The sequence below is a fragment of the Lepus europaeus genome, chromosome 15 (assembly GCF_033115175.1).
Source record: "Lepus europaeus isolate LE1 chromosome 15, mLepTim1.pri, whole genome shotgun sequence".
Lineage (NCBI taxonomy): Eukaryota > Metazoa > Chordata > Mammalia > Lagomorpha > Leporidae > Lepus > Lepus europaeus.
The window spans coordinates 7,229,602-7,257,117 of record NC_084841.1 but is presented as its reverse complement, the minus strand read 5'-3'; the positions used below and the strand labels follow the sequence as shown (position 1 = coordinate 7,257,117).

The 27,516-nt window shown below is 42.9% G+C and overlaps 1 protein-coding gene across 1 annotated transcript in view; it reads right to left on the bottom strand.

Annotated features, from left to right (window-relative positions):
* Positions 1 to 27,516, bottom strand: part of MARCHF6 (membrane associated ring-CH-type finger 6) — a 92,622-nt gene that overhangs the window by 63,778 nt on the left and 1,328 nt on the right. Inside the window, exons 2-5 of the mRNA XM_062211682.1 lie at positions 9,962 to 10,058; positions 8,745 to 8,818; positions 4,660 to 4,803; positions 1,011 to 1,083 (exon numbers count right to left, since the gene is read on the bottom strand). Coding sequence (XP_062067666.1) covers positions 1,011 to 1,083; positions 4,660 to 4,803; positions 8,745 to 8,818; positions 9,962 to 10,058 — 388 coding nt within the window. The remainder of the gene's footprint in view (positions 1 to 1,010; positions 1,084 to 4,659; positions 4,804 to 8,744; positions 8,819 to 9,961; positions 10,059 to 27,516) is intronic.

The window sequence follows — 27,516 nt, the reverse complement described above, 5'->3', positions numbered from 1 at the left end:
TCTCAAATAAATAAAACCTAAAAAAAAAAAAAAAAAAAAAAACAAACAAACTCATGTTCCAATGAACTCTCAACATATGAACATGACAGATTATTTTTTTAAAAAAGATTTTATTTATTTGAAAGTCAGAGTTATACAAAGAGAATGAGAGAGTGGTGGGGGAGGGCTTCTATCTGCTGGTTCACCCTCCAGTTGGCTGCAATGGCCAGAGCTGTGCTGATCTGAAGCCAGGAGCCAGGAGCTTCTTCCAAGTATCCCACGCGGGTGCAAGGGTCCAAGGACTTGGGCCATCTTCTACTGCTTTCCCAGGCCATAGCAGAGAGCTGGGTTGGAAGTGGAGCAGCCAGGACTCGAATCGGCACCCATATGGAATGTCAGCACTGCAAGTGGTGGCTTTACCCACTACACCACAGCGCCGGCCCCAACAGATTATTTTCAACGTGTAACAGTCCATTCATCAAGTCATTCCACCATTACAAGAAAGTCATTTAAAATGGGTATGTTTTGGGGCCAGCACTATGACACAGGTTAAAAGCCCTGGCCTGAAGCACCGGCCTACCATATGGACGCCTGTTCAAGTTCCGACTGCTCCTCTTCTGATCCATCTCCCTGCTAATGTGCCTGGAAAAGCAGCAGAGAATGGCCCAAGTCCTTTGGCCCCTGCACCATCGTGTTCCTGGCTCCTCTGGCTCCGGATCAACTCAGCTCCGGCCATTGCAGCCATTTGGAGAGTGAACCAGTAATGGAAGACCTCTATTTCTACCTCTCTGTCATTCTTTCAAATAAAAAAAATAAATAAATCTTTAAAAATAATAATAATAAAATGGGCATGTTTTAAAAGAAATATTGGTTATATGTAATCTGAGCTACTTCTACTATAGCTGTAACTGCTAAGAGGCGTGAATTTTATGCTTTTAAAACAACAGAATTTTCAGACTGTAACGAAAATAAAGACAAATATCTGAAGAAAAAACAATATCATCTCCCACCACACAACCTTCCATACTCACGTCGACAGCATGTCTAGCGGCAGTGTCAGCAGTGAGCTCACGGAGCCAGTGAACAAGCACTTGTAGATGCGGCCTACCAAAAAAGGGCGCGATGGCACAGTCACAACTCACATCAGAAACTCACACAGTTTAAAATGGAATGCTGTCATCATTTTTAAGTCTTTGTGGGACCAAGTCTCAAATTTTTAAGAACACAGGCTAGCATAAAATAGTGATTGAAAAATAGATGCTTCACAATGTTTAATGCTCAGATTTTCTCAAGGTTTACTAGCTTGTTTGTATCAAATGAGCTTAGTGTCTGAAAAGAAAAAAATCTAAAATGAACAACTCCAAAATAAAATATAGTGAATTTTTTTAAATCCAGAATTCTCTAATTTGTAAATTCCACTCATAAAAATATAGAGGAGCTCCTATCTACTGGTTTATTCCTTAAATGCCAGTGGTGGTTTTTCACATGGGGGCAAGAACCCAATTACTTAGCTATCATTGCTGTCTCCCAGGTTCTATATTAGCAGGAAGCTAGAATCAGATGCCAGAGCCAGGGATCAAACAGGGTACTCTGATGCAGACTTGGGTGTCTTCATCAGCATCTAACCCACGACAAATACCCACCCTCTGACAACCAATTTTTAAAAATCACAAATTCAAGGGTCTTCAAGCAGCTATCTTAAATTCTGGCCATGAAGAGAAAATATGAAGTATGGGGTAAATCCATTGCCATTCTCTTATCCTCTTAGTTAGAAAAGGAAGAATGTTCAGTCAAAAAGGCAGAATTCTAGACAGAATGAGATAACAGACAACAGATTTTGAAATGGGCCCACGAGGAAAAAGTTGAGTCATTCTTTCAAATCAGTACTAGTGTATTAGTTTAACAACTCTCTGTAGTGTTACATCAGAAATGTACAGTGACTTCAACAGCTGTTTTCAAAGGCCAAGTTAAAATGGAAATGTAGAAAAACATTTTCTGTAATAGAAATTACTTACATTTACATATAAAACACTCAAAGCCAGAATGCTTTTAACAAAGTAAAACTGACAAACCAAATGTCAGCAGACAGAAAAATAGGTTCATGAATGACAGGCCTCCTTACTACAGACTACTCTGCATACAAGAAACCAGTAAGATGTTCAGATGGAAAAACAGCCAAGGTACACTGCTAAGTAAAAAGGAAAGGTTATCAGTGCTGGCACTGTGGCATAGCAGGTGAAGCTGCCAATTGCAACATCAGCATCCTACTAGGATACTGGTTTGTGTCCGGTCGCTCCGTTTCCTACTGAGCTCCCTGCTAACGGCCTAGGAAAAGCAGTTGAAGATAGCCCAAGTGTTTACCCCTACCACCCACGTGGGACACTGGACAAAGCTCCTGGCTTCTGGCTTCAGCCAGGTCCAGCAATGGCCACTGCAGCCATCTGAGGAGTGAACCAGCAGATGCAGATCTCTCTCTCTGTAATTCTTTCAAATAAATCTTTAAAACAAAACAAACAACAACAACAAAAGTAACTGGCACCAAATATGCATATGACTCTGCGGCATTTAAATTATGTGTGTATATACACAAGTTAGAACAGAGATCAAACTTGTTATCCATTACTTTTATCTTCTACATCCTTACATATGTCTGACTCCTGATTTACTGATTTCAGAGATGCCTGTTAATCTTCCACTTTGACTATCAATGCTTTATATATTTCAAGGCTCCATTTCCTGGTGTATAAAAGTTCTTTGGGGGCCGGCGCTGCAGTGTAGCGGGTAAAGTCACTGCCTGCAGCACCAGCATCTCACATGGGTGCCAGTTATAGAGTCCCAGGTGCTCCAGTTCTGATACAGCTCCCGGCTAATGCCCTGGGAAGGCAGTGTAAGATGGCCCAAGTGCCGGCGCCGCGGCTCAATAGGCTAATCCTCCACTTGCAGCACCGGCACACTGGGTTCTAGTCCCAGTCGGGGCGCCAGATTCTATCCCGGTTGCCCCTCTTCCAGGCCAGCTCTCTGCTGTAGCCCGGGAGGGCAGTGGAGGATGGCCCAAGTGCTTGGGTCCTGCACCCCATGGGAGACCAGGAGAAGCACCTGGCTCCTGGCTTCGGATCAGCACGGTGCGCCGGACACAGCGCGCCAGCCACGGCAGCCATTGGAGGGTGAACCAACAGCAAAGGAAGACCTTTCTCTCTGTCTCTCTCTCTCTCACTGTCCACACTCTGCCTGTCAAAAAAAAAAAAAATTAAAAAAAAAAAATTAAAAAAAAAAAGATGGCCCAAGTCCCTGGGCCCCTGCATCCACATGTGAGATCAGGAAGAAGCTCCCAGTTCTTGGCTTCAGCCTGGTCCAGTTCCAGAAATTGCAGCCATCTGGGGAGTAAACCAGAGCATAGAAGATCTCTCTCTCCCTCTGTCTCCCTTCTCTCTATGTAACTCTGCCTTTCAAATAAATAAAAAACAAATCTTAAAAAAAAAAAAAAAAAAGAGGGTTGGACAGTGGGCCCATCTCTCAGAGAGTTTCCTATACCTAAAAGATAAGCCATTAGATACCTGAGTATGTTTGAAAGGGGTGGGAGTGATCTCAAAAGAATCCATATTCTGAACTTCTTGAAAATTCTAGTGTACTTCAAGGAATAAAAATCTGAGTTCTAAGTATGGTCTGATGTGCTTTTTCAATTCTTTCAAGAACTTTCCTATTCTCTGTGCACTCTATTTTTTCTTTTCCACACTCACTCAAGGAAAAAAAAAAAAAACTATTTAAAAACTCAGTTCTGGGGCCACGCTGTGGCGCAGCGGGTTAACGCCCTGGCCTGAGGTGCCGGCATCCCATATGGGCGCCAGTTCTAATCCAGCTGCTCCTCTTCTGATCCAGCTCTCTGCTATGGCCTGAGATACCAGTAGAAGATGGCCCAAGTCCTTGGACCCCTGCACCCGCGTGGGAGACCTGGAGGAAGCTCCTGGCTCCTGGCTTCGGATCGGCACAGCTCTGGCTGTTGCGGCCAGTTGGGCAGTAAACCATCAGATGGAAGACTGACTGATCTCTCTCTCTCTCTCTCTTCTCTCTCTCCTCTCTGTGTAACTCTGACTTTCAAATAAATAAAAAAAATCTTTAAAAAGACAAACAAAAAATAACTCAGTTAATGGGGCCGGCGCTGTGGCGTGGCAGGTAAAGCCACCACCTACAGTGCCAGCATACCACATGGGTGCCAGTCCAACTCCCAGCTGCTCCACCTCTGATCCAGTTCTCTGGTATGGTCTGGGAAAGAAGTGGAAGATGGCCCAAGTCCTTGGGCCCCTGCAACCGTGTGGGAGACACATAAGCTCCAAGCTATGTACTGGCCCAACTTAGGTCATTGTGGACACCTGGGGAGTGAACCAGCTGATAGAAGACCTCTCTTTCTCTTTGTCTCTGCCTTTCTGTGACTCTGCCTTACAAATAAATAAATAAAATCTTTAAAAAATGTATTTCATTTGCTACAACAGAAAAAGATTTCTGAGGGTATGTATAAACCTTAAAAAAAATAAACTCAGTTCACTGGAATGTTTTCTAACTGAAGCATTCCAATAAATGACATTATAGCATCAAATAATTGAACATTCAAACAATATGAAATATTACTACTTTATAATAGATAAAAATATGTAAGTAAATCCAACCAGATGTACCAATACTCACATGCTGTAAGAGGAACAACTCCCAACCATGCAAAGGCCACAAGTGTATAATGAAACCAGTATCGTATTGCAGTGCCAATACTTGTAACCAGTCCAGCAAATATGTCTTGGATTGGAAGCCGTGAAGGCATATCTGGGGAATAAACTAGAAAAGTAAAAAAGTACATAAAATTTCATGAAAAAATTTAAATGGCTTAATTCATAAATATAAAGTAGACATGTAGAACTATATTAACTTTCAATATCTATATTGTGCTTAAGCTTTTTTCCTATTAAAAAACTGAATCAAATAGTTACAATAATACCCCATTTACCTAAGAAGTCATTTATGAGGCAAATCACATGTAAGACGTAGAAATCAACAAAAAGGGGCTCCGGGCAGCAGAAGATTCATTAGAAGTTCATTTCCCTCATTCAGTCATGAATCTCACATAATGTTAATTTACATGTACTTTAGCATTCAAATACTCTAATTATTAGGTTCCCAAACTAAAAAAGATCAGAAGGTGGAACCAATGCTATGTCATCAACTCATAAAATGTAAGCATTAGACAGAGTACTCAAAAGCACAGAGATCTGCAGCACAGCCATTTCATGTGACAGCAAACAATCCAACCATGCCCTCCCAAACTTAACTTAGTACTTGAATTTCCAAATGATAATTTCCACTTCTCTGCAACATGTAGTTCAACACACTCAGAAAAAGATTCTCTGTCATATCTTATGAAGATTTCCTTTTCAAATATTTTCAATAAAAACCACTGCTTATTAAAAATGGTATGCATCACAGAAAACTGAGAAATAAACTCCAGGACAAACAATTCTTTCTCCAAAGAGGCGAAAGCAAGGAGTTCTAATACATAAGATTTTAAAGACTTAAGTTCTAAGAATTTTAAAAGCACTACCACAAACTGACACCTACAAGCATTCAGGAGTAAACAATTAACAAAAGCTACCTTTTAACAGCACACCCACACAGAACACTGACTTCAACAGAACACTTGCTACCCAAGAGCAAGTCAGTAATCATTAATAATTTTCTTGAGAAAGATAAAGGACAGCTGGCACCGTGGCTCAACAGGCTAATCCTCCGCCTTGCGGCTCTGGCACACCAGGTTCTAGTCCCGGTCAGGGCGCCGGATTCTATCCCGGTTGCCCCTCTTCCAGGCCAGCTCTCTGCTGTGGCCCGGGAGGGCAGTGGAGGATGGCCCAAGTGCTTGGGCCCTGCACCCCATGGGAGACCAGGAGAAGCACCTGGCTCCTGCCATTGGAACAGCGCGGTGCGCCGGCCGCAGCGCGCCGGCTGCGGCGGCCATTGGAGGGTGAACCAACAGCAAAGGAAGACCTTTCTCTCTGTCTCTTTCTCTCACTGTCCACTCTGCCTGTCAAAAATAAAAAAAAAGAAAGAAAGAAAGAAAGATAAAGGAAACAGAGCACATGACCATGCAATGAAAACTAAAATGTATAAAATATGTTTATTGGCCTCAAAGTGAAAGCCCACATGACTATTTCAAACTTCATGAAAACATTTAACTAGTCTTTCATTTGTTATACATCTTAACAAGTCAGAGCACTTTTATGCACTACAGAAAAGAAAAAACTACAAAGTAATAGAACTGATATTTTTTGGTGTTTTGACTGTAAATCTCCAAAACTGACAATGCATTAACTTTAACCATTTCCACTCTTCAAATAAAAACAAAATAAAACACTAACTTACTGCATTATACTTAGTAGCTCCGGTATTATTTTTTTTAAAAAAAACTCAACAAACTAAAGCACCAAACAACCTGTGACAGGAATCACAAAATGAAAAATATTTCAAATTATTAATAATATGCCAATAATCCTCCAATAATTTGGAGTAAATATTAAACATTAATAGGTGCAAGAATTATTGAAATTTTAAAGACCTGAAAAATACCAAGCATTACAAATACTAGCTTAAAATGTTAAAAAGTCTCATAAAAAGTGATTTAAAATTTGTCTTCATTACTACTAAAGTACACAATTTTAACCAAAAATGGAGTCCAAACTTGAATAGTACTGGATATTTGATGAAATCAAGGCCCTGTTACTTTTTTTTTTTTGTAGCTAGGTAAGTTTTGGAGTTATGTTTTTAAAGAGAGCCCTGGGGGCCAGCGCTGTGGCTCACTTGGTTAATCCTCCGCCTGCGGCACTGGCATCCCATATAGGCTCCGGGTTCTAGTCCCAGCTGCTCCTCTTCCAGTCCAGCTCTCTGCTGTGGCCCGGGAGGGCAGTGGAAGATGGCCCCAGCCCTTGGGCCCCTGCACCCGCATGGGAGACCAGGAAAAAACACCTGGCTCCTGGCTTCAGATCAGCACAGCGCCAGCTGTAGCGGCCATTTGGGGAGTGAACCAACAGAAGGTAGACCTTTCTCTCTGTCTCTCTCTCTCTCACTGTCTATAACTTTACCTGTCAAATAATAAGAAAAAAAAAAAAAAAAGAGCGAGAAAGAGCCCTTACTTTTCAAAAACACATAATAAAATATTTACAGATTACAAACCATAGAGTATTTTACAGCTTAGTCTATATTCCTAACAGCTCCTTTTAAAGCCATCTTGGTTAAAACAAATGGAGGGGCTGGCACTGTAGCACAATAGGCTAAGCCTCCACCTGCAGCACCGATATCCCACATGGGTGCCAGTTCGAGTTCTGGCTGCTCCTCTTCCAATCCAGCTCTCTGCTCATAGCCTGGGAAAGCAGTGTTAGATGGCCCAAGCACTTGGGCCCCTGCACCAGTGTAGGAGATACAGAAGAAGCTCCTGGCTCCTGGCTTCAGATCAGCTCAGTTCTGGCTGATGCGGCCATTTGGAGAGTGCACCAGCAGATAGAATATCTTTCTCTCTGTCTCTTCCTCTTTCTGTCTGTAACTGAACCTCTCAAATAAATAAAATCTTAAAAAGAAAGAGAGAGCAAGAGAAAGACAAAGAGACCCTAAATCTGTACCAGAATTGGATGAAGTCATTTCTCCAGACTTTCCTGACACTTTCTCTGAGGAAGGAGAAAATGGAAATTAACCCCAACTTACAGATTAGAGCATCACAGTAAGAAGACAGACAGACAGACAGAGAGAATGCCAGGGGCTGGGACAGGTCCAAGCCAGCCAGGAACCAGGAACTCCAATGTAGGTAGGAGGTCCCAAGTACTCGGGCCATCACTGATGCTTTCCTGCGCATGTTAGAAGGAAGCTCAGTAGGAAGGTGGATTGGAAGTAGAGCAGCCAGGACTCCAAATGGCACACCTACATGGCATGCCAATGCTGTAGGAGGTAGATTAACCAGCTGCACCATAATGTCTCGATACAATATTTTTTAAAGGTGAGAAAAATAAAAAAGATGGAAAAGTTGGTAAAGAAAGCACAGGTAAAAAAAGAAAGAGTATCCCATGAGCTGAAAAATGGGCAACAGGGCTGGCGCTGTGGCATAGTAGGTTAAGCCTCCACCTGTGGCACTGGCATCCCATATGTGCACCAGTTCAAGTCCCAGCTGCTCCACTTGACACAGCTCCCTGCTAATGGCCTGGAAAAGCAGTGGAGGATGGCCCAAGTGCCTGGGCTCCTGCACTCACATGGGAGACCCAAAAGAAGCTCTTGGCTCCTGGCTTCAGATCAGCCCAGCTCTGGTCATTGCAGCCATTTGGGAAGTGAACCAGCAGATAGAAGACCTCTCTCTCTGTCTCTCCCTCTCTCTGTAACTCTGCCTCTCAAATAAATGAATTAATTAATTGAAATCTTTAAAAAAAAGTGATGGAGAAATGTGGAGATATACACACACACACACACACACATATATATCCCTCTGTATATACTTGAACCTGTCTATAATTAAAAGCATTAAAAAAAAAAAAAAAAGAGGGGTGGCGAATAGTACCTACAAAATATATGATGTTAAAAGATGACAAGTTTCTAAAAATATTTTCCTAAATAGAATTGTAGTATTTTCTATTATCAAAAATAATGAGGTTGAAAACAGTTCACAGTTGCTTTAAATTACTAAATACCTTAAAGCTTCCAGTAATAACCCCACCCCCAGCAAAAAAAGTGAAAATTTCTAAAGAACTTACTTGGTGTGAAAGCAAATCTGTGCTTGCATAATTCACAGTATTCTTTTCGACTGTGTTTCAGCCACTGAACTAAGCTGTAATTACAAACACTCTCATAAATACAGTTTACAAACCAGAAACATTAAGGTTTCATTGAAAACTAGTGTTTTGCTTGCATTAAAACTCTATGTATCATAAAACTTTTACAATTTTGACAATTCCAAGCAAATTGAGTATTAACTTTTTATAACTCCCTTCTCAAAGTACCGAACTACAATAGCTAAAGATAAAACAATATATTAACATATCAAAAACAGTAACAAAAACAGTGCCAATTAATCTAAATTGTAACTCTTCAAATTAAATGAGTATGTAACAATCTCCAAGTAGCCACATCAATTCTAACAATGATCCGATAATAGTGGTACTTCAGTTAGGTCTGAATCCTGATTCTGCCACTAACTGGCTGGTTGGAGCTGAGAAGTTATTAACCTTTCTAGGCCTCAATTTTCTCATCTGCATAATAATATTCCACTGTTTTCTTGTAAAAATTAGATTAGTTGTTAAAGTGCTGAGGGGGGCTGGCGCTGTGGTGCAGCAGGTTAACACCCTGGCCTGCAGTGCCAGCATCCCACATGGGCGCCGGTTCGAGACCCGGCTGCTCCACTTCCAATCCAGCTCTCTGGTACGGCCTGGGAAAGCAGTAGAAGATGGCCCAAGTGCTTGGGCCTCTTCACCTCCCTGTGTCAGGCCCACGTGGGAGATCCGAAGGAAGCTCCTGGCTCCTGGCTTTGGATCGGTGCAGCTCCGGCTGTTGCGGCCAATTGGGAAGTGAACCATCAGATGGAAGACCTCTCTCTCTCTCTCTGCCTCTCCTCTCTCTGTGTAACTCTTTAAATAAATAAATAAATAAAGTGCTGAGGAACACTTGAGACAAAGTAGTTCATAAATGTAAGCCATAATTATGCCAAAAACTAGAAAAGGAAAAAACTCTCACTGGACAAAATAAGCTCTCCACAGTAGAAATAACAAGAGTATTCATGTACACCTAGATCAACCAAAATAACAGATAATAAGAATTATGGATAATTCCTTTTCCAATCTTTCAAATTGTCTGGAATTTTAACAAATAGTAATTATAGACAAAGTTCATTAACATGATCACTCTAACTACACAGATGACAGAAGTTATAAATGGGCAAAATTCAGTTATAAAATTTTCTAAAAGTATAACTTACCACTCTTGGTGGATAAATTTAATACTGCCAGTACATACACAAGGATGATAAAGAGGTTTCTCGGGTGTTCCTTCCGACCGACATACTCTACATATGTCTGTTAATGGAAAAGAAAAACTGAATGACCTCTGGTTATAAGTTTTTTAAAAAAGAAAAGACCACCAGAAACTAAAATATTTTATATTAAAACAAAAATATATCATTTGGCAACTGAAAATTAAAATACAGATGATAGTCAAGCATGTATGTGAAATCTTAAAATTTCCATTAAAATATATTTAAAAGGTTATTTTTATGTGGGAGAGCTCTGTAAATAAAACAAAGTTGAAAATAACAAAAACACTTTATTTAAAACCACATTCCCATGTAAACACTAAACAGAAACATGCAAAATCAGGACACCATTAGTGTCCTACCAGTCTCAAACTTCAGTTCTATCAGTTTACTGTCCTATTAAATCCAGTTCTAATTCCACAAGACACATCTGAGGACTGAACATGGTAACAGCAGGGTGGCAGGCACGGGAGACGCCCCCCTTTGAAGGCACCTCACCCCACAAGAACCAGAGATAGGAAATCTGTGAGGAGGGCAGGGCACAATCCAAGACCACAAAAACAGAAGTGAGCCAGAGCTCTCTTAGGCAGAAATGATGGTAGCCTAGGGCTGAAGGGTTGGTATGCTGATGAGGCTGCTGGTCCTCGCCACCAGCAACTAAGCAGTTCCAAAGACACCTGTCTGTCCTCCCACTGGGGTGAGCAGCATCACAGCACCAAGGAGGAACCATGACCCATCCTTCTTTTTTTTTTTTTTTTTTTTCCACAGGCAGAGTGGACAGTGAGAGAGACAGAGAGAAAGGTCTTCCTTTTGCCATTGGTTCACCCTCCAATGGCCGCCGCGGTAGGCGCGCTGCGGCCGGCGCACCGCGCTCATCCGATGGCAGGAGCCAGGTGCTTCTCCTGGGCTCCCATGGGGTGCAGGGCCCAAGCACTTGGGCCCATCCTCCACTGCACTCCCGGGCCACAGCAGAGAGCTGGCCTGGAAGAGGGGCAACCGGGACAGGATCGGTGCCCCGACCGGGACTAGAACCCGGTGTGCCGGCGCCGCAAGGCGGAGGATTAGCCTAGTGAGCCGCGGCGCCGGCCCATGACCCATCCTTCTTGCTCACTAGCTCCTTACAGCTCCTAGTCCACGTAGGAAACCTGGTTACAACTTTTGTTTAAACCATCTTCTTGGTTACTCATCAGGGCCAAGTGCCAACGGAGAGGGAGGGGGGCATATTCGCAAGGGATGGAGACTTAACAAACAATACTGACCTGCTCTCTTAGAGGAACTCCTCGCTAATGGGGATTAACAGTAATCTTGATCCCATCACTAATGGATTTAGCAGGTCTGGCCTATGGGATCAGGAGCCCAGAAGCCCCTTAATGCATGGTCCTGCACACCTAAACTCACCACAGGCTTGGGACTGCTCCTCATTAGGTGACTAGATGACAAACTATGAAAGCTGAGGGACACCATGAGCACAGGGTCACCTAACTAAAGCATGCTAATATCCCCAGTTACCAATTAACCAGACTAATCTCTACCGACAAGATGTCCTGCACTCACATTCCTGTCCGGAGGAGACTGTCCACTTTGAGTCCAAGTAAGTGTGGACCCCACTGCTGATGCAGTTCAGTTTCAGCTTCAGAAGGAGGCATCCCCCCTCACCACCACCACCACCACCACCACCACTCAAAGGACTTCAGCTCCGGGAAGCCACTCCCAGGCACAACACTGTGGTCAGATCACCATCTCTATTGCCCACAGTCAGAATCAAGGGGACCTGAACCTTTTTAAACTCCCATTTTACTTTTGTCTTTGATTCATTAAAACACCCTTGGTGGGGCCAGTGCTGTGGCATAGCAAGTAAAACCAACTGCAACGCCGGCATCCCATGTGGGCACCGATTGAGTCCCTGGCTGCTCCACTTGCGATCCAGCTCCCTGCACCCATGTGGCAGAGAGCAGAAGTTCTTAGCTCCTGGCTTTGGCCCGGCCCAGCCCCGTCCATTGTGCTAACTGAAGAGTGAACCAGCAGATGGAAGATTCTCTCTTCCCACCCCCATAACTCTGTCTTTCAAATAAATAAATAAATCTTAAAAAGAAATCCTTGGCAAAACCTTTCCCTGGTCAGTCTTACACAGGTAAAAGGTTGAAACTTTAATTTAATCTACCAACACCAACAAAACAGAACTATACTCATTCCACAAGTCCCTCTACTTTCCCCTAACTCTATACTTCCGCCCAAGGAACCTCAGCTGAGGGCGTTGAAAGGCAGGGATTGGGGTCTTCCTCACGGTAGAGTGCTGGGGCGTGCAATGTGGCACCACAGGTTAAGCTGCTGCTTGGGACGCCAGCATTTCCTATCAGTGTCTAGGTTCAAGTCCCACCCTCCCCCTCTGTTCCCACTAACACATCTAGGAGGCAGCAGAGGAGAGTCAAATACTTGAGTCCCTGCCACCCATGTGGAAGACCCAGATGAAGTTCCTGGCTTCTGGTTGCACCTGGCTCTCATCTGGCTGGTGGAGGCATCTGGGCAGTGAAGCAGGAGATGGAAACGCGCTCTCTCTTCCCCCACCTCCCTCTCTGTGTCACTCTGCTTTTCAAAAAAAAAAAAAAAAAATTTGTTTTAAAGGTGCCTGAGACCCAAGTACTAGCGTTTTTTTCTTTTTTTAAGATTTATTTATTTGAAAGTCAGAATGACATAGAGAGGAAGAGACACAGAGAGAGATCTTCCATTTGCTGGTTCACTCCTCAAATGGCCATAAATGGCCAGAGCTGATCTGATCTGATTTGAAGCCAGGAGGCAGGAGCTTCGTTTTGGTCTCCCACATGGGGGCGGGGGGAGGGTCCCGAGCACTTGGACCATCTTCTGCAGCTTTCCCAGTGCATCAGCAGGGAGCTGGATCACAAGTGAAACAGCCGATTCTCAAACTGGTGTCCATATGGGATGCTGGTGTTGCAGACGGTAGCTTAAGCCCCATGCCACAACATCAGCCTTGGTACCAGTGGTTTTTTTTGTTTGTTTGTTTGTTTTTGGATGGGGGAATTAGACACAGAGAGAGAGAGACAGAGAGAAAGGTCTTCCTTCTGTTGGTTCACCCCCCCAAATGGCCGCTACAGCCGGCGCACTGCGCTGATCTGAAGCCAGGAGCTAAGTGCCCTCCTCCTGGTCTCCCATGCGGGTGAAGGGGCCCAAGCACTTGGGCCATCCTCCACTGCCTTCCCGGGGCCACAGCAGAGAGCTGGACTGGAAGAGGTGCAACCGGGACAGAATCCGGCGCCCCAACTGGGACTAGAACCCAGAGTGCCGGCGCCACAGGCAGAGGATTAGCCTAGTGAGCTGCAGTGCCAGCCAGTACCAGTGTTTTAACTGTAGAAAATTCAGTAGATGGCACTGAAGCTGAGACTGCAGCTTGCCTGCAATGAGGCCTCCTCAAAGCATTTAAGGCAGACTCATCTGGGGCTGGCACTGTGTGTGGCATAGCAGGTAAAGCCACCAACATCCCATATGGGCAACATCCAGTCCATGTAACATAGAGATGATGTTTCTACTTTCATTGTCTATTTACATGGTGTTTTCTAAAGACTACATGAAACAACAAATTGAATGCAGTCAAGACTGAAAAGTTTCAGCTGCCTCCCATTCATTAATTCAGGTATTTAAGAGATTTGTAAATATACAACAAACCCAATCATTTCACCAATTTGGAAGGTTTAGAATATAGTTATTTTCAGCCGGCGCTGCGGCTCACTAGGCTAATCCTCCGTCTGCGGCGCCGGAACCCTGGGTTCTAGTCCCGGTTATTCCTCTTCCAGTCCAGTTCTCTGCTGTGGCCCAAGTGCTTGGGCCCTGCACCCACATGGGAGACCAGGAGGAAGCACTGGCTCCTAGATTCAGATCGGTGCAGCGCAGGCCGTAGCGGCCATTTGAGGCGTAAACCAACGGAAGGAAGACCTTTCTCTCTGTCTCTCTAATTCTCCCTGTCCAAAAAAAAGGAATAATACTGAGCAATTTTAACATTTGTAGGATAAAGTCAGCAGGAGAATTTAGCACAAGATTCATAAACACACAAAATCTGAAAACTCATGGTAGCAATGTTCTCATTTCACTGGCCACGGTTTTTAAAAATGCCCTGGATATACTTGTATCTTCATCAGAAAAAAGGAGGACAAGAAATAATAAGTCTCAACATTCCTAAAAGCCTATTTCTAGGCAACCAACAACCTAATTCTACTTTAAAGCCATTTATTATTATTCTACACAAATCTGGCCCAAGAAGCAAAGCTACCAATCTGCTTTGCAGAACTGACTCTGCATGTTCCCACACAATGAAATGTTTAACTATGTGTCTCTCATTCAGGAGCACCCTAAATGGAGAGGCAAACACTGCTGGCGTAAAGCCTCACAGAAAGGCAACAAGCCCTGCTTAAAATACTTACATGGCAAACAACTGTTTTCTCAGATCCAGCCAGCCTGCCCTGCTCAGACAGAAATGGGCATAGGCACCTTATTAGGGAACTAGAGGCCAAGGAAAAGCTGCCAAAGAGATTCCCTACACCTGCTCTCTGTCCTCCACATATCGCTGTAGCCTAATAAAAAGTTGAAGCAAAGAAACAGAACAAATGAAAAACCAACAAGAAATTCTAGAACTTAAAACTACAATAAGTAAAAATGTTTTTAAAAGTTTCAGGGGCCAGCGCTGTGGCACAGTGGGCTGAAGCCTCAGCCTGAAGTGCTGGCATCCCATATGAGCGCCAGTTCTAGTCCTGGCTGCTCCTCTTTCGATTCAGCTCTCTGCTATGGCCTAGGAAAGTCCTTGGGCCCTGCACCACGTGGGAGCTCCTGGCTCCTGACTGGATCAGCTCAGCTCTGGCCATTATGGTCATCTGGGGAGTGAACCAGCAGAATGGAAGACCTCTCTCTCGCTCTCGCTCTACCTCTCTCTGTAACTTCGTCTTTCAAATAAATAATTCTTTAAAAAAAGTTTTAAATAAATGGTCTTAACAGAGAGGACAAAACAATCAGTGAAGATAGAATTGCAGCAATTACTCAATCTAAATGAGAGAAAACAGCCTTAAGCCTCTGCCTGCAGCACTGGTTCATGTCCCAGCTGCTCCTTTTCCAATCCAGCTCTCTACCTGTAGCCTGGGAAAGCAGAAGAGGGTCCAAGTGCCTGGGGCCCTGAACCCTCATGGAAGGCCTTGTAGAAGCTCCTGGCTCCTGATCGGCCCAGCTCCAGCTATTGTGGCCATTTGAGGAGTGAACCAGAGGATGGAAAACCTTTCTGTCATGAGATCTCTGTGACCATACAATCTAACATTTTAACATTTATGAAGGTGGAGCTGAACAAAGTATTCAAAGAAATACAGCCTGCCCCCTTCATATATTCCTAAACCCTCACTGGGTGGCTGAAACCACCTGTGGTTCTGAACTGTATGTGCTTTTCCTACACATGTGTAACTATGATAGAATTTATTTTGCAAGGGGCCGACGCTGCCTCCTGCAGTGCCGGCATCCCATATGGGCGCCGGTTTGAGTCCCGGCTGCTGCACTTCCAATACAACTCTCTGATATGGCCTGGGAAAGCAGCAGGAGATGGCCCAAGTTCTGGTTCCCCTGCAACAGCGTGGGAGACCCTGAAGAAGCTGCTGGCTCCTGGCTTCAGATTGGCGCAGCTCTGGCCATTGCGGCCATCTGGGGAGTGAACCAGCGGATGGAGGACCTCTCACTCTCTCTGCCTCTCCTTCTCTCTCTGTGTAACTCTTGACTTTCAAGTAAATATATCTTAAATATATCTTAAATAAATCTTAAAAAAAAAAAGCACCCTTTAAAAAAAGAATTTATTTTATAAATTAGACACAGTAAAAGATTAAGAACAGTAGCTACTAATACAATAGAACAAATGTAACAATATACTGTAAGAAAACTTCTGGGGCCGTAAGTAAAATAAGGATTACTTGAACAAAGTATTGTGGTACCACGACAGGCTAATGGAGTAAGCAGTATAAAACTTTATGGACTGAGAGAATGACTGGTGTCCTGGCCAGATGGAGTGAGATTTTTATCATGCTACCCAGAATGGCACCTATTTTAAAACCTATGAATTGTTTATTTTTGCTGTTTTCCACCTAATGCTTTCAGACCACAGAATGCAAAACTGAAGATAAGGGGGATAATTATAATGTCTGCAATTTTACCAAATCTGGGAAGACAAAAACCTGCAGATTCTTGAAGGTTAGTGGAGTTCAAAAAAGACCAAGCCAAAGAAACCCATACCAAAATACATCATAATTAAATTTCTGAAAACTAGCTAAAGATAAGAAGAAGGTGGTGACGGGAGGGAGGAGGCTATCTTGAGGAATGTCAGAATCCTTTTGTCAAGGTGTTGATTACCCAGATGTGTTCACTCTGAACCAGGGTGACCTTAAAACCAAAAGGCAAGTAATGTAATTAGTAACTCTTAAAAATTTTCCTTTTATCTATGTTTACCTTTAGTCAATTGTATAATGAAATATTAAAAAACTAACAGGTAAATCATTCTCTCTTGCTGTAGGCTTCTTATACAGTATACATAGTAAGACAGTTTCTCACTCAAGTGTATTACATAAACTTTATTCATAATAAGGATTTTAATGAATTTGTAAATTAACTATGCACCATAGAGAACAAGTATGAGAAACTGAACAAGCAGCAGGATTTTTTTTTTTTACAAATTATAATACATAAATTTTTTTAAAAATATTTATTTATTTACTTGAAAGAGTTACAGAGTTACAGAGTTACAGAGAGAGAGAGAGAGAGAGAGAGGTCTTCCATCCGATGGTTCACTCCCCAGTTGGCCACAACAGCCGGAGCTGCAACAATCCGAAGCCAGGAGCTTCTTCAGCAGGATTTTTTTTTTTTTACAAATTATAATACATAAATTTTTTTAAAAAGATTTATTTATTTACTTGAAAGAGTTACAGAGTTACAGAGTTACAGAGAGAGAGAGAGAGAGAGAGGTCTTCCATCCGATGGTTCACTCCCCAGTTGGCCACAACGGCCGGAGCTGCAACAATCCGAAGCCAGGAGCTTCTTCCGGGTCTCCCATGTGGGTGCAGGGGCCCAAGGACTTAGGCCATCTTCTACTGCTTTCCCAGGCCATAGCAGAGAGCTGGACTGGAAGTGGAGCAGCTGGGATCCCATATGGGTTGCTGGCACTGCAGGCAGCAGCTTTACCCACTACACCACAGTGCCAGCGCCATAAAAGTCTTTAAAACTAAAACTTCTCTAAAGTCAAAATATATTTTATAAAGCTATAAAAATGATCACCATTCCATAAACCAGTATTTCCACTGACAATATGACACAGGCATGATCAAACAATAGACATTCATGCTGTTTTAAAGTTCTTCCTGTCCCCTCCTTTAATTAGATCTTGGAAGAGAACTAGATAAGAGAACAGAAAATTATGTTCTGTGCCATCGTGCTATTCTTCAACTAGATTCAAAGTGAGGTTTTCTTACTTTCAAAATTAATCTTATGTAATTAACTAGCATTTGGTTTTGCAAGGGTTTGAATTCCTATTTGATATAACATACTAAAGACCTTTAATGATAGCAATTGAGAAGACTAGCCATTCCTTCAAAGACAAAAGTATCAAAAAAGCACAAAATTGTTGACTTTGGTGCAATAAGATCTATCACATCTAGATAGACTTCAGAGTTCAAGCAGCACAGGCAATGGTACCACAATTTCAGCAGGGGTAAGCCAGTTATCAACCCATCTCTCAGCTTCAAATTCCCTCTTTTGCAATACTTGTCCAGAGTTACAGACAGAGAAGGAGAGGTAGAGAGAGAGAGAGATAGAAGTCTTCCATCACTGGGTCACTCCCTAATTGGCCGCAATGGCCAGAGCTGTGCGGATCTGAACTCACAAGCCAGCAGCCTCTTCAGGGTCTCCTGTGTGGGTGCAGGGGCCCAAGGACTTTGAGCCATCTTCTACTGCTTTCCCAGATCATAGCAGAGAGCTAGATCGGAAGTGGAGCAGCCAGGACTCGAACCGGCGCCCATAAGGAATGCCGGCATGGCAGGTGGCGGCTTTACCCACTCCGCCACAGCACAGCTTCCCTCACCACAGTTAAGTCTATCAGCAGAGGGCACTGAAGGGATATTCATGTGGAAGGGCAAGTTTTCTTTCTCTTGCTGCACTGTCAGTGGGTTTATTTTAATAATTACCTTCCAGTTTTTTGTTTTATTTTTATCTTTTCTTTTTGACAAACGGAGTTAGACAGTGAGAGAAAGAGAGACAGAGAGAAAGGTCTTCCTTCTGCTGTTTCACCCCCAAAATGGCTGCTATAGCCAGCACACTGCGCCGATCCGAAGCCAGGAGCCTGGTGCTTCCTCCTGGTCTCCCATGCAGGTGCAGGGCCCAAGCACTTGGGCCATCCTCCACTGCCTTCCTGGGCCACAGCAGAAAGCTGGACTGGAAGAAGAGCTGGACTGGAAGGGGACAGAACCCGGAGTGCCGGCGCTGCAGGCAGAGGATTAGCCTAGTGAGCCACGGCGCCGGCCAATAATTACCTTCAGACCATCCTACTGATGAGGACCCAAAACACTACAGGCCTTGTACAGGGACACGGAGTGGAATCCCAACTTCCTCTGCACCCATCAACCTTGGCTTGCCTGGCACTCTGGAGGGTTATCTTTTGCTCTTCAGAAACAGTGGTATAACACTTTGATATCCACCAAGAACACAACAGCACTTCAAAAAGTTCATGGAGGGGCCAGCATTGTGGCACAGCAGGTAAAGCCTCCAGCACCCAATATGGGTGCCGATTCCTGTCCTGACTACTCCACTTCTGATCTAGTTCCCCACTAAAGGCCTGGGAAAAGCAGCAGTAGATGGTCCATGTAGGCAGCCCATAAACAAGTCATAGACAAGTCAAGGTCAGTCTTGGCTTGTGGAATTCCTGGGATAAAAAAGTCACATACTCCCATGTTGAAGGAGAATGATCAAACAAGAACACTCTGCCAAAATTAACTATGTTGCTTGTGTATGTTGTTACGTTCTGTGTTGCCTTGAGCTACAGCTGGTTATGTACAAATATCTCTGAGATGCTAGAATAAAGGAGCCTTGATCAGTCTTTTGTCTTGGCTCCATTCTCTATGCCCTTGTCCCTCTTTTCATTCCCATGCGCCCCTTCAGGTTCCGTTCGACTGGTGCGGCTGGCACGCACAGGTCCAAGTGTTTTGCCCCCTGCCACCCACATGGAAGACCTAGAAGAAGTGCCTGGCTCCTGATTTCTCCCTGGCCTGGCCCTGGCCATTGCAGCCATCTGGGGAGTGAACCAGCAGGTCAAAGAGCTCTCCTGCTCGCTCGCTCACACGCGCTCTCTCTCTCTCTCTCTCTTCCTCTCTGTAACTTTGACTTTCAAATAAAAAGTCTTTAAAAAAAAATCATGGAAAAAATGAATTTAGAGTTGTACAACCATTACCATAATCTACTTTTTTAAAAACTATTTACTTATTTATTTGAAAGTCAGAGTTACACAGAGAGAGGAGAGGCACAGAGAGAGGTCTTCCAACCAGGACTCGAACTGGTGCCAGCCCCATAACCTACTTTTAGAACATCATCAGGGCCAGCGCTGCCGTGTGGGTTAACGCTGAAGCGCTGGCATCCCACATGGGGGCCGGTTCAAGATCCAGCTGCTCCACTTCTAATCCAGCTCTCTGCTATGGCCTGGGAAAGCAGTATAAGACGGTCCGAGTCCTTGGGTCCCTACACCTGTGTGGGAGACCTGGAAGAATCTCCTGACTCCTGGCTTCGGGTCGGCGCAGCTCCGGCCACTGTGGCCAATTGGGGAGTGAACCATCAGATGGAAGACCTCTCTCTCTCTGTGTAACTCTGACTTTCAAATTAATAAATAAATCTTAAAAAAAAAAAAATAGTATGACTCCTATTCTTTCTACACCAAATACAGATTTGGACAGGGAAAACAGAGAATTCTGCCTCTACTTTAAGTTCAAACCCATTAACTTCACATAAGGCTTTGAATGAGTCAAAATGTTTTACAAAGGATTGCACACTGGAATTGGAAGATAATTACCCAGGAGATTCTGATCTTAATAGTTCTTTAAATCTAGCAACTGACTCTATTGTGGACTGCAGCATTCTCAAAGACAGAACGAGCTTTTAGAATCTCTCAAACCCAATCTTTACTTAGTATATACTAAGTTGATCTTCTGTATATAAAGATAATTAAAAATCAATCTTGGCCGGCGCCGTGGCTTAACAGGCTAATCCTCCACCTTGCAGTGCCAGCACACCGGGTTCTAGTCCCAGTTGGGGCGCCGGATTCTATCCCGGTTGCCCCTCTTCCAGGCCAGCTCTCTGCTATGGCCCGGGAAGGCAGTGGAGGATGGCCCAAGTGCTTGGGCCCTGCACCCGCATGGGAGACCAGGAGAAGCACCTGGCTCCTGGCTTCGGATCAGCGAGATGCGCCAGCCACAGCGGCCATTGGAGGGTGAACCAACGGCAAAAAGGAAGACCTTTCTCTCTGTCTCTCTTCTCTCTCTCTCTCTCTATCCACTCTGCCTGTCAAAAAAAAAAAAAAAAAAAAAAAAAGAATCTTAATGAAGAATGGGATGGGAGAGGCAGTAGGAGATGGGATGCTTTGTGGGTAGGAGGGTGGTTGGGGGGGGGGGAACCACTATAATCCAAAAGTTGTACTTTTGAAATTTATATTTATTAAATAAAAATTTTCTTTAAAAAAAAAAAAAGATCTCTCAAACCCCTGTAGAATCTGATGCCAACAAACTTCAGGTCCCTTTAAATCTTCCTGTGCAAAATCCACGGCTTGATATACCAGGTATAGGTGGGGACCAGAAATCTACTTCTGTCTCAGATGTGCTTGTATCTCCTGAAGGTTTGAATTTCAAAGCACACAGGCACACTTAACCTGTGAACTACAGTCCAGCACTTTTTTTTTTTAATTCGACAGATAGAGTTAGACAGTGAGAGAGACAGAGAGAAAGGTCTTCCTTTCGCTGGTTCAACCCCAAAATGGCCACTACGGCTGGCGCTGCACCAATCCAAAGCCAGGAGCCGGTGCTTCCTCCTGGTCTCCCACGCGGGTGCAGGGGCCCAAGCACTTGGGCCATCCTCCACTGCCCTCCTGGGCCACAGTAGAGAGCTGGACTGGAAGTGGAGCAACCAGGACTAGAACCAGGCACCCATATGGGATGCCAGTGCCACAGGCAGAGGATTAACCAAGTGAGCCACGGCGCCGGCCCCGCAGTCCAGTACTTACTCCTCTCCTATTACTATCGCTGCCACCTCCACCTCCACCCATGTGGAATCCAATGATTCTTGCTTTTGACCTCTTCCGAGGAAAACATGGCTTTGTAGCCCCTGTGGTAACCACAGCTGCACAATGGAGAGTGTCAACTACACATTTCCACCCTCGGTTATTTCTCATTCTTCCCCAACAAAGCTACAGACAAATAAAGAGGAACAAGTGCTTATCAAGGACAAGAAACTCGCTTCTCAGATTGTAAGAAAGACGACAACATCTTATGATGGACTAGTTCTTGTGCTTCTCAGAGGGCTTCCAGGATCAGAAAAACATTACTTGGCAAGGACTCTGCAAGACGATAATCCAAATGGAGTCATTCTTAGTACTCACAATTATTTTTACACAAATGGATAGTACCAGTTTGATGAAGAGTACTTAGAGAAGCACATGAATGGAACCAAAATCATGCAAAAGAAGCATCTGAAAAGAAAGTATCGCCTATAAAAATAGATAATACAAATCTACAGGCATAGGAAATGAAGCCATATGTAGCTATGCTTTGTACTATAAACTGTCCTAAGTTTACAACAGTAGGTTTGGAATTGTGGGATATTTACCATGCAAGTGGGTCTTAAGTACTTGAGAATCTCAGTAAATACAAATGGGGTTTTCCATAAAGCTAAATTTATTCTATTCTTAAATTCTTAAACTGAAATTTTAAATTCCAAGATTATTTTTTTTCTTGGGTGTCTTTTAAGAAATTAAATTTTATTAAATCATAACCTTATGTGATAAATATATATATATGTGGGGGGGGGGGGTCTTTAAGATGTCTGTGGTAAAACAGAATTAAAAGAGAGCCTAGGAAGCAGTTTAGCCTAGTGATTGAAACACCTGCCTCCTGAGTTCAATTCCTAGCTCCAACTCCTGACTCTAGCTTCCTGCTGATATAAACCCTAGGAGGCAGGAGTGGTTGAGTGCCTGCCACCCACATGGGGACCTGTATTAAGTTCCTAGCTGCTGACTTTGGCTCCAGAACAACCCCAGTGCTTGTAGACATCTGTGGGGTAAGCCAGTGGATGGGAGCACTCTCTCCTTTCTGAAATTTAAAAAAAAAAAAAAAAAAAAAAAAGGAGACTTTCCGTGAACATTTAAAAATATATAAATATTTGAGAGACAGAGATATACAGAGAGAGACAGAGCTCCCATTGGCTGATTCTCTCTCCAAATGCCTGCAATGACCAGTGCTGGGCCATCTGCAATCAGGAGCTGGGAACTCAATCTGGGTCTCCTGCATGGATGGCACAGGCCCAGTTGCTTGAGCCATCACTTGCTGTTTCCCATAGTCTAAATTGACAAGAGGCTGGAGTCAGGAGCCAGAGCTGGGCCTCAAATCCAGGCATCCCAATGTAGGATGAGGGTATCTCAACTGGATACTTAAACCACCAAGCCAAATACTCTCCTCTTAATGGTCGTTTGAATCCCCCGTGTGTGTGCGTGCGTGCGTGTGTGTGTGTGTGTGTATGAGCAAATGAGCAAATCCTGTGTGTTAAGAATCGTGTGTAAAAATTTTGTGTATTAAGAAAAAGCTACATATGGATTTCAAAACACTTTTTTGCATTAAAACATCTGTTAATTTCATTTCCAAAGAACTTTCGGAAGTAGTTTCGCACAGGTCAATGGGCTGAATTTGACTTTAAATCATTTTTATATTCTTGAGCATGGGACTATTTTATTTATAACTGAATCTTTAGAGTATAAACCTGTAGTTTGCACACAGCAATTACATATATTGAGCAAATAAATAAATAAATAAATTTTCCCTAGGATTCTTACCTTCTGTTCCCTTGTTCACAACTCTTCCCATTCTGCCTGTATTGTAACAAAAATAGTGATTTTCACATGTTTACAGAAGAGTAGTGAAACTACTAAGACTAGTCTAGAGGAAAAAATGAGAAGCAGGGATCTGGAAGAGGCTCTTCAGATGACCCAGCATTAACTTCTCACAGCATTTCAGTCTAGGAAGTATTCCAATTCAACAATGCAGCAGACCATCTTTTGGGATGTCTGCCTTGCTCAAGAATGGACATAGTCATGGTTGTTTTTACTCTTTCCCACCAACACCCAGATACCTGGATCAAGGGTAGGCACTTGACCCAAGATGGGATAATCAGATTCTAGCTCCCAGATATTTGGGTTTAAGAATTTATCAGGAAACAAGCACTAGGGGAAGCAGCCAATGACAAAGCAACAAGACAGTGTATGTCTCACCTCTACTCAAAACTCTTAGATCCCTATCCCAGTAAAGTGAAAGTCAATTTTAAGTCCTACATGCTAGTATCTTCTCTACACAACCTACTGGCCCCATGACCTCTGACCTCTTATTACATTACTCCCTCTGTCTTATTCACTCCAGTGCAGTGAAGGTGCTCTCAGGGTTCTTTCTTGAATATTCTGATTTAGAGACTTCACACTGGCTAGTTCTACTGCCTGGAGTATATGCACAAACTACCACAGAGTGTATGCATAAGGTTAACTCTTTCTTTGCTCCTTCCCTAGGGCCTTAATATCAGCCTTCAAAACTGCAACTTGTGGTTTACTAACCTGGCTCTACTTTTTCCCTTCCAATTTACTATATTCTCCACAATGCTTACAAACTCCTAGTTATGCCATAAAATGTATTATGTGTTTATTTGCTATCTTCCCATCCTTCTCTATCAAGCTAACCAGAATGTAAGCTGTATAAAGGGTTTTTTTCCTATTTCTTTCCCCTGCTTTCACCAAACACATAAAATAGTGCCTGGCTTACAACGGGTGCTCAGTAAACATTTGTCAAATAAATGCACACATGCTTGGTCAGAAGCATGCCAACGCAGTGAAAGCTGATCTGTGGTAAGAAGAATGAAGCAGGCATGTCTGGAAACTGATGAAAAACCATGTGGTTCTAGAAAGAGAATAGCTAGCTGTTTAAAACTGACAATTTCTCATTCTTTTAACGCATATCTGCCAAATTTAAATTACCTCAAGTTTTTCCCATATTGGATAAACATGATTAACTGCAAGACACTTCAGCTTCACATCTTTTAAATTTCACTAACCATGAAGAATAATTACTTTAGTATTCCATAAAAAAATTACTAAGATGTTTGTATTATGTTCTGCCAGTGTGAACAGTAATTTAGCAAAATAGAAAACAAAACAAAACAAAAAAGGAGCGTTATCACTGGGCTGAAAAAGAGTATTCTGGGGTGGCATTGTGGTACAGTGGGTTAAACTGTTGCCTGCATCCCATATGAGCATACATGCTCCACTTCTCTTCCAGCTCTCTACTAATGTGCCTGGGAAAGCAGCAGAAGATGGTCCAAGTCCCTGGACTTCTGTCATGCATGTGGGAGACCTGGATGGAGTTCTAGGCTCCCAACTTTGGGCTGGCTGAGCCCCAGTCATTGTGATCATTTAGGGAGTGAACCAGCAGATTAAATATCCCCCTCGCTCTGTAACTCTGTCTTTCAAATAAATGAATTAATCTTTGAAACAAGGGGAAAAAAAATGAGCACTCTACTTGGGCAAAATGTTTAGCATCTAGTCAGACTTTCATATATCAATACTTGCCTACACCTATTGCAATATTGCAGTACTTTTTCTTTAAAAAAAAAAAAAAGAGTACATCCTTTAACAAAGGATCAATCTTTTTTTCTGAATTGGAAAAATCTAAGTGCACTGCATGATCAGACTCCTAACACATAAAATGAGGAGGCTGCCTGTCTGGGGTCTCCTTCAGGTCCGAAGTTTAGAAATTTGATGATGGATAGCAGTTTGCGTAACACATATGGCACTCACACAAGCAAAGGTCTGGCATTGTGGTGCAGTGGGTTAAGCTGCTGCCTACGACATCCTGCATCCCATATGGGTGCCAGTTCATGTTCCAGCTGCTCCACTTCCAATCCAGCTCCCTGCTAATGCACTTGGGAAAGCAGAAGCAGATGGCCTAACTTCTTGGGTTCCCGCCATCTACATGGGAGACCCAGGTAAAGCTCCTGGCTATGACCTGGCCCAGTACTGGCTGTTGTAGCCATTTAAGGAGCAAACCAGCAGATGGGAAGATCTCTCTGTAACTCTGCCTTTCAAGTAAGTCAATTAAAATATACATGTTAAAAAGCTAGAATGATTCATCCATCTCCCCACATTAGAAAAATGGATTAGGAATCAGTTGATTTTACAAAAGTAAAACTTAACAAAGTAACTATTTCACAGATCTTTAAACTCTAGAAAAAATTTACTATGAAATACCAAAAATCCTAAGATTCAGTATTGTTTACCACAAGCATAAAGCATTGGGGACATTATAACATTACACAGGGTACTATCAGAGGAAAGAAAGTGCTATTTTAAAAGAGAGGTTAAGTATTGATCCCTACTTGCATGGTTGGTATCTTAGTAATATTCTTAATCTCCTTGTTTAGAATATTAAAAACAAAAAAACTGAAAAGCCACAACAATTCCAGTGTTTAACTGACAGGATTATAAGATTGTTAAAGTTTTAATTTTGTGTTTAGCAATATTTTCCAAATCTCCTACAAAAAACTTTAATTTGTAAGAAGATAAAGGTCTAACTTACATCTTTTAAGAAATAACCTGTAATAATTAACAAACAGTTGTTTACCAGCTTTTGGGCAGCCTCACTTTATCATTTTTTTTTTAAAAAGATTTATTTATTTATTTGAAAGAGTTACACAGAGAGAGAAGGAGAGGCAGATAGAGAAAGAAAGGTCTTCCATCTGCTGGTCCACTCCCCAGCTGGCTGCAATGGGCGGGGCTGCACCAATCTGAAGCCAGGAACCAGGAGTTTCTTCCGGGCCTCCCACCTGGGTGCAGGGGTCCAAGGGCTTGAGCCATCTTCTACTGCTTTCCCAGGCCATAGCAGAGAGCTGGATTGGTAGTGGAGCAACCGGGACACAAACCAGCGCCCATGTGGGATGCTGGTGCTGAGGCTTTATCCACTATGCCACAGTACCAGCCCCTCACTTAATCATTTTTATCATGAAATCCTCTGAAGCCATTTCTTTCTTTCTACTGTTACTTTAACTGGAAATCTGAGATCACCAATGTGGGATTTTACAAAAGCAGGCATGAGAAATATTAAATTTCACTTTATGTCATGACTAGTAATTTCATAAAACAAATGCAAAATAAAGATTTGCCAAATTATATAAATCAGTGACAAGGGGTGGGTGGTTAGTACAGCAATTAAAATTGAGTTTGGGATGCCTCCATCCCGTATCAGGGTGCCTGGGTTCAAGTTCTGCTCTGCTCTGGGTTCTAACTCTACTCATGAGCACTCTAGGAGGCAGCAGTGATGGCTCGAGGGTTGGGTCTCTGCCTCCGCTGTGGGAGACAAGATGCAGTTCCAGGCTCCTGGCTTCTGACTGGCCCACTCTTGGCTGCTACAGGCATCTGGAGAACGAAAAACGGATGCAAGGTTCTCCGTCTCTCTCCCTTTTGAATAAATAAGCAATTAAAACAAAAATTAAAAAAAAAAAGTTATGTCGATATTGGTCACTCAGTTATGAAAATCTAATTTAAGTATGGAGTCTGACAGATATGAGTTTAAATCTTGTCTCTGCCTTTTACTACCTGTGTTATTGGATCAAGTAACTTACTAACACTAGGTTTCTTCATATGTAAAATGCGGACATACCTAACAAAATGTTGAGAGAATTAAATGAGATGGATACAAAGACTTAAGCAAAGTACATACTACAGATAGAGTCCTCAGTAAATATGAAAGTTACTTTGTCGATAAATATCATTTAGATCTTACTGGGGTTATAATTTTACCAGGAGAATATATATTCAAGCACTAGAAGTAGCCTGTTTCTTTCATGATCCCACACACACTTTCAGTTTTTGCAATTCCTGAGGTACCACGGATCATCGGCATGCCAGTGTATGCAAGCATTAAGTACCCAGGCAAAAAGAACAGCAATATATGTTAGTACATATCAAGTGATAAATAAATATATGCCTTTCTAAATTTACCCGTTAAAATTTAAATCAAAATATGTGAAAGCGACATAGGTAGAAATTTACACGTAAGGACCACCATCAAAATTCCTAAGCTTCAGCAGTGTGAAGGAGTCTGGAGTGGTGATCAGCATCATCCACTGTACATGAACATCATGAAAGGGAAATTACTTACAACCTTGGATAGCTAGGATCCAGTCTGGGTCTTCCT